Source organism: Aquarana catesbeiana, linkage group LG12 (assembly GCF_042186555.1).
Source record: "Aquarana catesbeiana isolate 2022-GZ linkage group LG12, ASM4218655v1, whole genome shotgun sequence".
NCBI lineage: Eukaryota > Metazoa > Chordata > Amphibia > Anura > Ranidae > Aquarana > Aquarana catesbeiana.
Genome location: NC_133335.1, coordinates 188,207,808 through 188,220,292, shown reverse-complemented (window position 1 = coordinate 188,220,292; position 12,485 = coordinate 188,207,808). Strand labels below are relative to the sequence as shown.

The 12,485-nt window shown below is 44.1% G+C and overlaps 1 protein-coding gene across 4 annotated transcripts in view; it reads left to right on the top strand.

Moving 5' to 3' along the window:
* The window catches only part of CHD6 (chromodomain helicase DNA binding protein 6), a 218,600-nt gene extending 206,380 nt beyond the window's left edge, over positions 1-12,220 (top strand). For all 4 annotated transcript variants that reach the window (XM_073606328.1, XM_073606324.1, XM_073606325.1 and 1 more), the window contains one exon: positions 3,575-12,220. In XM_073606328.1, coding sequence (XP_073462429.1) covers positions 3,575-4,459 — 885 coding nt within the window. In that variant the 3' untranslated portion in view covers positions 4,460-12,220. The remainder of the gene's footprint in view (positions 1-3,574) is intronic.
* The last annotated feature ends 265 nt before the right edge of the window (positions 12,221-12,485 follow it).

Sequence of the window (12,485 nt, the reverse complement as noted above, 5' to 3'; positions counted from 1 at the left end):
CCCTCAGTCCGCCTTTGTATGAGGCTACTAGGGAAGATGGTGTCTTCATTCGAAGCAGTTCCCTATGCTCAGTTTCACTCAAGAATGCTGCAACACAGTATTCTGTCGACCTGGAACAAGAAGGTTCAGGCATTAGACTTTCCGATGCACCTGTTGCATGCGGTGCGTCAGAGCCTCAATTGGTGGCTCATACCCGAAAACCTGCAGAAGGGGAAATCCTTTCTACCGGTTACCTGGACGGTGGTAACAACAGATGCCAGTCTGTCAGGTTGGGGAGCAGTTCTGGAACAGGCTGCGGTCCAAGGGGTATGGTCCAAGACAGAGAGGACCTTACCCATCAACATTCTGGAGATCCGGGCGATACATCTAGCTCTAAAGGCCTGGACTATCAGGCTACAGGGTTGTCCGGTCAGGATCCAGTCCGACAATGCCACAGCAGTGGCTTATGTCAATCATCAGGGAGGCACCCGGAGCCGAGCTGCTCAAAAAGAGGTGAACCAGATCTTAGTCTGGGCAGAAATGCATGTGCCATGCATATTGGCAGTTTTCATCCCGGGAATAGAAAATTGGCAGGCGGACTATCTAAGTCGCCAGCTGTTACTTCCAGGGGAATGGTCTCTGCATCCCGACGTCTTTTGGGCCATATGCCAAAGATGGAGGGTTCCAGATGTAGATCTCTTTGCATCCCGATTCAACAAAAAGATAGACAGATTTGTGGCAAGGACAAAAGATCCTCTTGCATGCGGGACGGATGCGTTGGTGATTCCGTGGCATCGGTTCTCACTGATTTACGCATTCCCGCCTATTCTGCTACTACCACGACTCCTTCGCAGGATCAGGCAGGAAAGGAATTCGGTACTTCTGGTGGCCCCCGCTTGGCCCAGAAGGACTTGGTATGCAGAAATAGTAAGGATGACGGTGGGTTCCCCGTGGACCCTACCGGTACGCCCAGACCTGTTATCTCAAGGTCCAGTGTTCCATCCTGCCTTACAAACGCTAAATTTGACGGTTTGGCTATTGAGACCCACGTTCTGAAGAGTCGTGGGCTCTCAGGTCCTGTCATACTGTATCTACCTTGATTAATGCAAGGAAGCCAGCTTCCAGGATGATTTATCATAGAGTCTGGAAGGCTTATATAACCTGGTGTGAATCCAGAGGTTGGCATCCCAGGAAATATGTCATAGGTAGAATCCTTGATTTTCTACAGATGGGATTAGAGATGAAGCTGACCTTGAGTACCATCAAGGGCCAGGTTTCTGCTTTATCAGTATTATTTCAGCGGCCACTTGCTTTGCATTCTAAACCCCTGGGACTTGAATTTGGTCCTGGCTGTGTTACAGAAACAGCCTTTTGAACCAATAAGTCAGATTCCTTTGGTCTTGTTGACAAGGAAATTAATTTTTCTGGTGGCCATCTCTTCTGCTAGAAGAGTATCAGAATTAGCAGCTCTTTCCTGTAAGGAGCCTTATTTGATTATACACAAGGATAGAGTGGTACTACGCCCTCATCCTAGTTTTTTTTACCGAAGGTGGTTTCTGATTTTCATTTAAACCAAGACATTGTTCTACCTTCCTTTTTTCCAGATCCCTGTTCTCCGGAAGAGAGATCTCTACATTCGTTGAATGTAGTAAGAGCAATTAAGGCCTATCTAGGGGCAACTACTCAGATCCGCAAGACGGATGTTTTGTTTGTGCTGCCAGAGGGTCCCAATAGAGGACAGGCAGCGTCAAAAGCTACCATTTCTAAATGGATTCGACAGTTGATCATTCAAGCTTACGGTTTGAAACAGAAGATTCCTCCGTTTCAGATCAGGGCACATTCCACAAGGGCTATTGGTGCTTCTTGGGCAGTGCATCACCGGGCCTCTATGGCTCAAATCTGCAAGGCCGCAACCTGGTCTTCAGTTCATACATTCACCAGATTCTATCAGGTGGATGTGAGAAGGCATGAGGATATCGCCTTTGGGCGTAGTGTGCTGCAGGCAGCGGTACAGGGTCCTCAGGTCTGATTGCACCCTACTTGGTCGTGGTTCCCCCCCCCTCAGGTAGCATTGCTCTGGGACATCCCATCAGTAATTACTGTGGCTCTGTGTCCCGTGATGTTCGAGAAAGAAAATAGGATTTTTTAAAACAGCTTACCTGTAAAATCCTTTTCTTTCGAAGGACATCACGAGACACAGAGGTCCCGCCCCTCTTCTAATACACTGTATTGCTTGGCTACAAAACTGAGGTATCCCTGAAAGGAGGAGGGATTATATAGGGGGTTGAACTTCCTGATAGGGTGTGCCAGTGTCCAATCACCAGTGATACCTATATAACCCATCAGTAATTACTGTGGCTCTGTGTCCCGTGATGTCCTTCGAAAGAAAAGGATTTTACAGGTAAGCTGTTTTAAAAAATCCTATTTTTTTTTTTATTTATTTTTAGACTTATAAATTGTGTTTTAAAAAAAAAAATGTTTTTTTTTTTTTTTACTTTTATTGCTGTCACAAGGAATGTAAACATCCCTTGTGACAGTAATAACTCCATAACTCTTTATGGAGGGATCGGGGGTCTAAAAGACCCCCGATCCCTCCTCTGCACTTCAACGTATTCAGATCGCCGAAAATGGCGATTCTGAATACTGTGTATTTTTTTAAATTCGGCGCCATTGGCAGCCGAGTAAACGGGACGTGACGTCATGACGTCGCTTCCGCGTTTACATTGAGAAGGCTGGAACGAAGCCGCTCACAGCTTCGTTCCAGCCCGCCCACAGCCACCGGAGGCAGCCGATTGGACACCGGGCCTCCCGATCGCACAGGAGGCCCGGTAAGAGGGGAGGGGGGGGCGTCCCCTCCCGCTCCTCCGGTATAACAGCCGAGCGGCTTTTAGCCGCATCGGTTGTTATATACGGGTAGCCGATCGCCCGCTCGAAACAACGGTACCGGGATGATGCCTGCAGATGCGGGCATCATCCCGGTATAACCCCCGAAAGCCGAGTACGCACATTTGCGTACGGTCGGCGGGAAGGGGCTAAAGGTCAGCTCTAGCCAGTAGTAAAAACAGGTACTGAACTGCTAAAACTGGTCAAACTCCACTGATTTGTGCTGATGGCTGTTGCAGTAGTAAAGAGAATGATCTGCTGAAGTCTCTTAAGAAATAGACACTTCCAAGAATATTGAATGGAATGTCTGGTCCCCGGCTGCACTCAGTGGTTCCTCCTGTCAACCACTACTTTGCTAGGGGGACACAGTAATGACAGAAGTCGGTGGGAGCAACCACTGTTCGCGGTGGGGGCCAGGAATCCTACACTGGAAACCTTGCAGTTCCTTTCTCAAGCCTAACTCTAGTTAAAATTAAATTTGTTTTCTTAGTTTTCCTAGAATGTTTATCCCTGTGACAGTCATATGAGAAATGCAGGGAGGATGAAGGGGGGGGGGTGTGCTAGTGGTTGTCAGTGAAAGGAAACCTCATAAACAGGGATAAAAAAAAAAATGGCTAGGCTTTAATATTTGAGATTATTTACTGTGCATTAATCAAAATTTTTTATTTAATAAAATATGTTTTTTTTCTTTCCGTCCTGTTTCTGAATTCAGGGATTTCTCCCAGAAGCAAAGTTTGGTAGAGTCTTGTCTGAACCCCTACTTCACGACCCTGGCCCCAGGAGAAGAGGAAGGAGGCCTCGAACAGATCTAATAAAACCCCCTGGAACCGATTCTTCTTCATCAGGCTTGAATCCTCTTTTCATGAACGGCCTAATAGCTGGAATGGATATAGTGGGTTTGCAAAACATGAGGAATATGCAGGGTATTCCTTTAACAGGACTCTTAGGCTTTCCTACAGGATTCACAGCTGTGTCTGCCAACGAGGATGTAAAGAACACTTTGAGCATGTTGCCCATGATGCTCCCAGGTATGACTGCCATGCCTCAGATGTTTGGCGTTGGTGGAATTATCAACTCTCCCATCTCTTCTTCTGTGCCAACGTCTTTAGGAAGCACAATAAAAGGTGGCGTCACCTCGACAGAGAATCCTGCCGAGGACAAGGACACATCCCAGGAGAATCCAAACGATGCCACGCCTGTGGAGAAAACAGCAGGTGCTGCTTTTCAAGAGCAGACAGAACCCACAGTGACTACCAGTAGCCCTGTAGCTTTTAACCCATTCCTTATCCCTGGCATGTCCCCAAGTCTGCTTTACCCTTCCATGTTTCTGTCGCCGGGCATCGGCATGGCAATACCAGGGGTTCAGTCTAACCGCACATCAGAGGCAGGTGTCCACGACCCACAGCGGAGGAGGAAGAAGAAGGTTAAGGGAGACCCCCCGACTTCTGAACCTGAGTCGGTGTCCTTAACTGAAGCCACAGACCAGGAGCAACCCTCTCCCAGTGGTCAGAACTTTGTAGATATAAGCGAGACCCCAGCATCTGAGAGAGAAGAGGACGATTCTGGTTTAAGAGAGACTCCGGACAATACCATTTAGAAATTTGGTCCTCTCAAATCTCCCCTCTCCCCAGAAAATTGTGACTTGTGAGTTCATTCTCTCATGACTATTTTTAGCTTTCTGGCGTGTCCATCAGTCAACTCTACCTAAACTGCTCCACATTTTTTTCTCCCCTGGTATGCCTGTAACAGCTCTCTAATTTGAGGTAGACAAAACCACAGCACACAGGTGTCGTGGGAAAGCCGAATACTTTTTTGATGTTTTCTTTTCCCCTCATTCCACTTTTTTGTTTTGGTTTGTTTTTTTATTAATTTGAATCTTTTCCACACCAGACTCTTGGTTTCAAGGCACAGTGTAGCACAATGCCTTAAAGCAGCAAGCCCTTCATCCAAAGACAGGCGTTTTGCTAAAGCAATAGGATTGGTGCTGTCTACAATCAGCTTAAAAAAGAAAGGAGAAATGCATTATATTTACTAAACTCTTGAAGTGGGTTCTGTGGTCGACACCTTTTCAGAGTCATCTCCTGACATAAGTTACAAAAAGTTGAGCAAAAAAAAAAGAAAGGTTTATCCCTTTTTGTTGAGGGATCAGTAGTGTTGTTCCTTCAGCTTAAGAAGGGAAGCAATACCCACAACTGGGTTAAGGACATTTCAGCCAAAAAAAATAATATAGTAGCTTAGAGGCAATTTACATTTCTTTGATTTCCATGTACACGTTAACCACATTTAATTTCCAAGATTTGTAGGCACCCCGTTCACTGTGAAAGAATGGCATGGACTGCTGTGGGTTGGCCATGCCCTAACATTTAGGCACAATGGTGCAGATGTTTGCTATAGAGGGCAGCTGGAAACTATCTGCATAGAGAAATGTTCATTGGCTTTCTGTCATATGAACACACACTCATAGTTTGCCCAAGTGTTGATCGTGTGAATGGAGTTGAGGAGGTTGGGGGTGTCTCCCAGTGCTGGCTTACCCGGACAACTATAATTTCAGATGTGCTTGGTTTTTTAATGCGCCACAATTCTCCCCCAAAGAATGGTTATTTGGGCTGTCTGCTGCTGTCATAAACGTGAGATTGCTGTCTGGTTCATGAAAAAAATTTGCCAACTGGGCAAAGATAATTTCCAGTCTGTAAGCTGCTTTAGAGCTTGTGTAGACAGGCAAGTGCAGCACACTTTGAGGTGCATTCAGCTTGTATTTGGGATCAGTTTGAGGTCCCTCTGAACCTCCTTTTTATAAGGTTTTCTTTTAACCTTTTTGCTGACTTGCAAGTTAATCACCTCCTAAGCTGCTTCAAGCTGCTTTTGCATTCCCAGTGACTTGTATGGGATGAAAAAGCTAACAAACTCGTGTACACAAGCCCTAAGGCGAATTTTTGTTCTCTGGTGGAGGGCAGCCTGTTTAAGCAAGGATCCCAAGACATTTTTGGTTCTGCTCTGGTTAAACCCAAACCTCCAGCAAATGACATACTCTGCAAAACTGAGCATGAACATCGTGTTCCAATTTTTATTTGCATTAACATAAGCATCTACACTCCCGTTTAAAAAAAGGGTTCCTTAAAAAACTGAACATATTAAGTAGAGGCAATTAGGCTGCTAGATCTACAATCATATACTTTTCACTTAAGCATTTGCTGTAAAAGAGTGAATTAGAACATTGCTGGTAGGGCTAATGTCTAGCACGGCAGGGCAGAGCAGCAAGGGAAAGAGATTGGCACAAGACTGTCTTGGCTTCAAGAGCAGCTTTTATACACTCCTTTGGCCGCACAAAGCATGATCACAGCAGCTAATTGGATAAGGAGACTGCTGACTAATTACTGCACATTGTTCCTATTGAAAATGTTGTTTTGGGTGCAGTTTTTTTTCTGCTTAGGCTACAGATTTATTGTTTGAAAGCAGGCCGCTTTACCTAACTTGCTCTACAATTTGTTTTGGACTTATGCCCCGTACACACGATCAGAAAATCGTACGGAAAATACCGCTTTCGAAGCGATCATACGATAATCGGATCGTTAGTACAGAGCTTTCGAGAACCGATCAGGACAGTTCATCCGATAGTATTCTATCGGACATGCAGGATCGTACGATTTTCGTTTAATCAGTACAGCTATCGTTTTGAAAATGCAATACAAATGCATTACAACACATGACATCACTTCCGAATTTTATTTCTGTCGTGCAGGAATTTTCGTGACTTTAGTAAACTCATCAGATTCGATCTGAGATCAGCATGCAATAAAAAACGGACGATCATTCGTCCGATAATCTCATCGTGTGTATGGGGCATTAGGCAAGCCAAAGACGGTGCAAATTTGGTTGCAGGAAAAAAATTTGCATGATTCCCCCATCAACTTTGACAGCGCTGACAGGGGAATCCCTCCTACCGAGACATTTTCTCCCTGCGACAGGAGAGAAGACAGTGATTATTGCTAGTGGCTATAGCAGCCGCTAGAGGTAGTTGCAAGTAAAATCAGGCAGGCTGGTTGTACCCAAGTTGACCAATCGATCAACTTGGTACATTCAGCCTGCCCACACACAGTTCGAATCTCGGCTGGTTCCTGCTGAACCGGCCGAGATTCGAATTGTCTATGGCCGGCTTAAGCATTGTTCATATGGAGAACACCAACAGCCTACATAAAACATCTTTAGCATGCATTGAACAGAAACCCCAATCACAACAGTGATTTTGCTATTTTAATAGAAATAATTACAACAAATAATTGGGTAGAACGGTGATTTTAGCTCAGCAATATCTGTAGTGTTAACCTTTTCTGATTCATGTCAGAGCAATTTAAAAAAGCCTTAATATTAAGCACCCTTACACACATGAGGCACTTTTTACCTGTCCCATTTACCCTCCCACCCAATTACCTGTTCTCCTTAAATTTAAGGAAAGGAGCACTTGATTTGAAATGTCACCTTATTTTTTTTTAAGCTTTTTTAAAGCCTTTTTGCTCAATTATTATGTATAGATTTATATATACATTTTAAAGGTAGAAAGACACTGTAGTGGAGTAGCATACATGACTTTTGTTGTAGGATGGCCACATTTGTGCAAGATTTAAGAAAGGCTGCTGCTTTATTTTAACAACAACAAAAAAACTCCCCATTGGGACAGGAGTTGGTCAGGGCTCGCTCTTGTAACCCTTTTGTTGCTTGCTGAGTTATTCAGTGACGGGATTATAAATTTTGCATTTGACAAAGGGGTCTTCTGTCTTTAGTGCTTCTGGACCCAGTATGCTTGCTCCAGATGCCAGCTATTCTGGTGGAGCTAAATTCCTGCAGGATATATGGATGACCTGGTATAGTGGGGACACTATAGACTCAAGATACAAATCCACTTCCTAGCAGTGCGGATAAGTTCACCTTTGGGAACATGTTGCATGTTCCACCTGTTTTTAGGGTGAAACTTATGTAACATGTTCCCAATGCTGCAGCCACTGCCCACTCCCTGTGACAGCAGTACAGGGAGAAGTTCCCCGTACTAGCTGTCTATTTTTTTTTTAAACCATGCAGGGCTCTGCCCACTAGGCTGCATCATTCATACACAGAGGTCTGTGTATGAATGAACTTCAGGTCCTGACATCCTTTGCGGATGTCGGCTTGCAGTGTTTAGTGAACTTGATTCTTCCTGTGAGTGTGTCTGCTTGCCTCTACAGGATGTATGGGCACACAGATACACTGAGAGATCTGCAGGAGACCTGCATGACGCCAATGATCTGCTGATCATTAGTGCAATGTTTTACAGGCTTCCAAAAAAAAAAACAAATGCATGTTTTCTTACCTGCAAAAAAATGTGCATTTATTTTTATTTTAGTGAACTTATCCTTTAAGTGTGATAAGGCAGAAGCTAGGGCAAATATAGCAAAGAATTGGCCTCTCAGGCTCATAACCCCCCGCCTGTTTGGGCTTGGAGCCTGTACTCAAACATCTTGTATATGTTGATGGGGAATGCAACACAGCATATGAGCAACAGTGGGGCTTAGAAACTAGAAGAAAAAAAAATGGTTCATTCAACCAGCCTTTGCAAAAACGAATGAAGGAAACCTGTTGCCCACAGTTTGTTGACCATGGGAAGTGATTATAGGGATATGTTGCTGTGAATGATTCATATACAGTGCCTTGAAAAAGTATTGATATCCCTTGAAATTTTCCACAGTTTGTCATGTTACAACCAAAAACAACTAAAAATGTAAATATATTTTATTGGGATTTTATGTGATAGACGAACACAAAGTGGCACATAATTGTAAAGTGGAAGGAAAATGATAGAAGGTGCTCTGGTCCGATGAGTCCAAAATTTGAACTTTTTGGCCTAAAAGCAAAATGCTATGTATGGTAGAAAACTAACATTACACATCACCCTGAACACACCATCCCCACCTTGAAACATGGTGGTGGCAACATCATGTTGTGGGGATGCTTTTCTTTAGCAGGGACAGGGAAGCTGGTCAGAGTTGATGGGAAGATGGATGGAGCCAAACATAGGACAATCTTAGATAAAAACTGGTTAGAGCCTGCAAAAGACTTGAGACTGGGGCGGAGGTTCACCTTCCAGCAGGACAACGACCCTAAACATACAACCAGAGCTACAATGGAATGGTTTAGATCAAAGCATATTCATGTGTTAGAATGGCTCAGTCAAAGTCCAGCCCTAAATCCAATTGAGAATCAGTGGCAAGACTTGAAAATTGCTGTTCACAGACGCTCTCCATCCAATCTGACAGAGCTTGAGCTATTTTGCAAAGAAGAATGGGCAAAAAATGTTACGCTCTAGATGTGCAAAGCTGGTAGAGACATCCCTAAAAAGATTTGCAGCTGGAATTGTTGCAAAAGGTGGTTCTACAAAGTATTGACTCAGGGAAGGTGAATACAAATACACCCAACACTTTTCACATTTTTATTTGCAAAAAATGTTGAAAACCATTTATCATTTTCCTTCCACTTCACAATTACACTTTGTGTTGGTCTATCACATAAAATCCCAATAAACACATTTACATTTTTGGCTGTAACATGACAAAATATTGAAAATTTCAAGGGGTATGAATACTTTTTCAAGGCACTGTATATGTAGACTTGACAAAGTGGTCAGTCTGTTGAAGCTCTAGCCCAAGCAGATATTAAGGAAAACACTCAATTAACACAGTTATGTGTTTAATAAAATAATAAAATCTTGTTTTAAATGCAACCAATGTACCTGAATGGTATCGGCCTGCTGTAATCCGCTGCTTAGCAGCACTCAGACTGGGAGAGGGAGTGGCAGCACTAGGAGCCATGTTGGTTTGGGCTGACCAGGAACATGCTGGTAGAAGGAAAGAGCACAGGGTAAACCACTACTGCGGCTTCACTGCCCATTCACAGGTTGGGGGCAGAGAAATAACCAAATGTTATTGTATTAACCGCAGTAGACAAAAGTCAGGTCGCCAACCTGTCTATGTTGTCTGGCCAACATTTTTTTTAAATTGCAAATTTTAATGGACAGAAATACAAATCCCTTTGCATGTAAAACCGCTCCCAATGTTTTAAACTTTGTGGTGCATTGTGGGAAAGCGAAGTGATGAATTATTGTGACCAGCAAGAACTGCACCTCCTTCGGATATGTCTATGCATGAGATCTGTTCAGATTTCTCTAGATGGGTGCTTTCACATGCTGTGACCCAGAAGCACTTAAAGGAGACCTGTCATGAGAGAAGTACAGGAGCTCTGGTTACATCACCTTTTTGAAAATGCTAGTTGCCTGGCTGTTATTGCGTCTCCTCGTTCCAATACTTTGAGTCGATGACACAGAATAAATATGTGGATTTGGAAAGTTGGAGGAAAAGGCCGACTTCCTTATACGCATACATTTTCTGGGTCAACATAAGCAGTTAAGGGCAACCATGAGCCCAAAGAAAACTTTGGAAGTGGCTAATCTAGACGAGAAAATGATTGGGCTTAAAGCGGAACTAAATCCTTCCACCCGTTACATCTGAAGATGTCATCTTGGCTTCTTTTTAGAACTTAAGTTGACATGGTGCTGCACATGTGACCAGCTTTGAGGACTTGTAAGTTCTGCTGAGAGCTGACATAAGCACACTGGCAACTGTTAAAGCTATAAGGCTAGGATCACACATGTCCGGCTGCGATTTGCAGTCCGTAGTCCGGTGCAGTTTTGTTCACCAGTTCAGGTGCAAATTTTTACTTGAATTTGCACCTAAACCGGACCCAAAATCTTACAGAACCCTTTTCAGAAACGGACCACGGCCGCCCCAGACGTGTGTGAACCTGCTCCGTTGAAAGCTGACCCGATTTCAATGTTATGCAAATCGGATGCAGTTTAAAAAATGCATCCGATTCACATATATGTGAACCAAGCCTTAAAAAGAGGCACACCTTCAAATGTGAATCGGTGAGTGGGTTTAATTCCAGTTTAATTTTCTACGCTGGTTTTGAACCTGTTTGTTGTGCCACCTCCTTGTTCTGAAGCTAAATCACTGCAGAATCGAGTGTTTTTTTTTTTTTTTGTTTTTTTTTAAGTATCCCCTATTTTATTATTGTTACTAGTCTGGTAGCATAGATGCAAATATATAAATATATATTAAATAATGACTGAAAAAAGCATATATTCATTTTTTCTAAAGAGAAAAAAAAAAGTATATAGAATGATTTTGTCCTCTAGTAGTTTAATGACAGAGCGGCAGAAGTGCTGTCTTCTATTTTTTTAAGCTGTTGCAGTTGATGTGTAACTTTTGCTGTTTTGTGTCTTTTATCTCCCTTTTGTGCAGGCTGCTTTGTAAACTTTCTGTTTGGAGATGTTTTTATTGTTTCTTTTTGCACATAGTTGCTGTTGGGTTTTCTCTGCACTTGTCTCCGAGGGTTTTCACGTTCACACATTATCGCGGGTGTGAATCTTGCACTGGATTGGTCAAAATAAATCTCCAGCTGCTGTATGGACCTTACTATTTAAAGCGGACCTTCAGTCATTTTTTCAACTTTCCATCTATTAAATCCTCTGCCCTTGTTGCCCTTGTTTTAACTTGGGATAGTAAAACCATTTTTTTTTTTCTGCCAGTAAGTACCTTATACAGCCCACTTCCTGTTTCTTGTCTGGTCATTAGCCTAGGCCAGTGAAGGCGAACCTTGGCACACCATATGTTTTGTAACTACATTTCCCATGATGCTCAGGCACTCAGCAGTTGAGCATCATCGGAAATGTAGTTCCAAAACATATGGGCTGCCAAGGTTTCGCCATCACTGGCCTAGGCTTATTACATCATGCACAGCGCTCTCTCTCTCGTGAGAGTTTGCCAGGAAGTGAGGGGGGGGATGAGTCATAAGAAGGACAATGAGAGCTGCAGAGCTGGAGGTGTGCCTCTATGTGTCTGTGTAAATCCAGGAAGTGAACAGGCAGCAGCTTCAGCTGCCCACAATTAAAATGGATGCAGCCAGACTCAGTGGAGAGAGATTTCTGCAGCATATAGGACAAGTACAGAAAAACAGTACATAGAAATACCGTATTTATCGGCGTATAACACGCACCTCAATTTAGGAGGGAATTTTAAGGAAAAAAAACTTTTAGGAGGGAAGTTGAAGGGAAAAAAAACTTACATTTAAATGCCCATCATTGCAGCCTTCTCAGTGCAGCCATGTCAGTGCAGCCATGTCAGTGCAGCCATGTCAGTGCAGCCATGTCAGTGCAGCCATGTCAGTGCAGCCATGTCAGTGCAGCCATGTCAGTGCAGCCTTGTCAGTGCAGCCTTGTCAGTGCAGCCATGTCAGTGCAGCCTTCCCCAGTGTCCAGTCCAGCCTTGCCCCAGTCCAGCCTTGCCCCAGTGCAGTCTTGCTGAAGCCTCTGAGCTTCAAAATCGCCGACCGCGATTTGAAAATGGCGCCGCCGGCGCCGAAATACACAGAGCCGGTCCTCGGCTCTTCTCGGCGGCTCTCGTTTACTTTCGGTTCCACTCGGACGGTGAGCGGAGCTATCCGAAACTAGCCGAGTATACTCGGCTAGGTTCGGGCGGCGCTCGAGTGAAACCGAAAGCCGCCGAGAAGAGCCGAGGACCGGCACTGTGTATTTCGGCGCC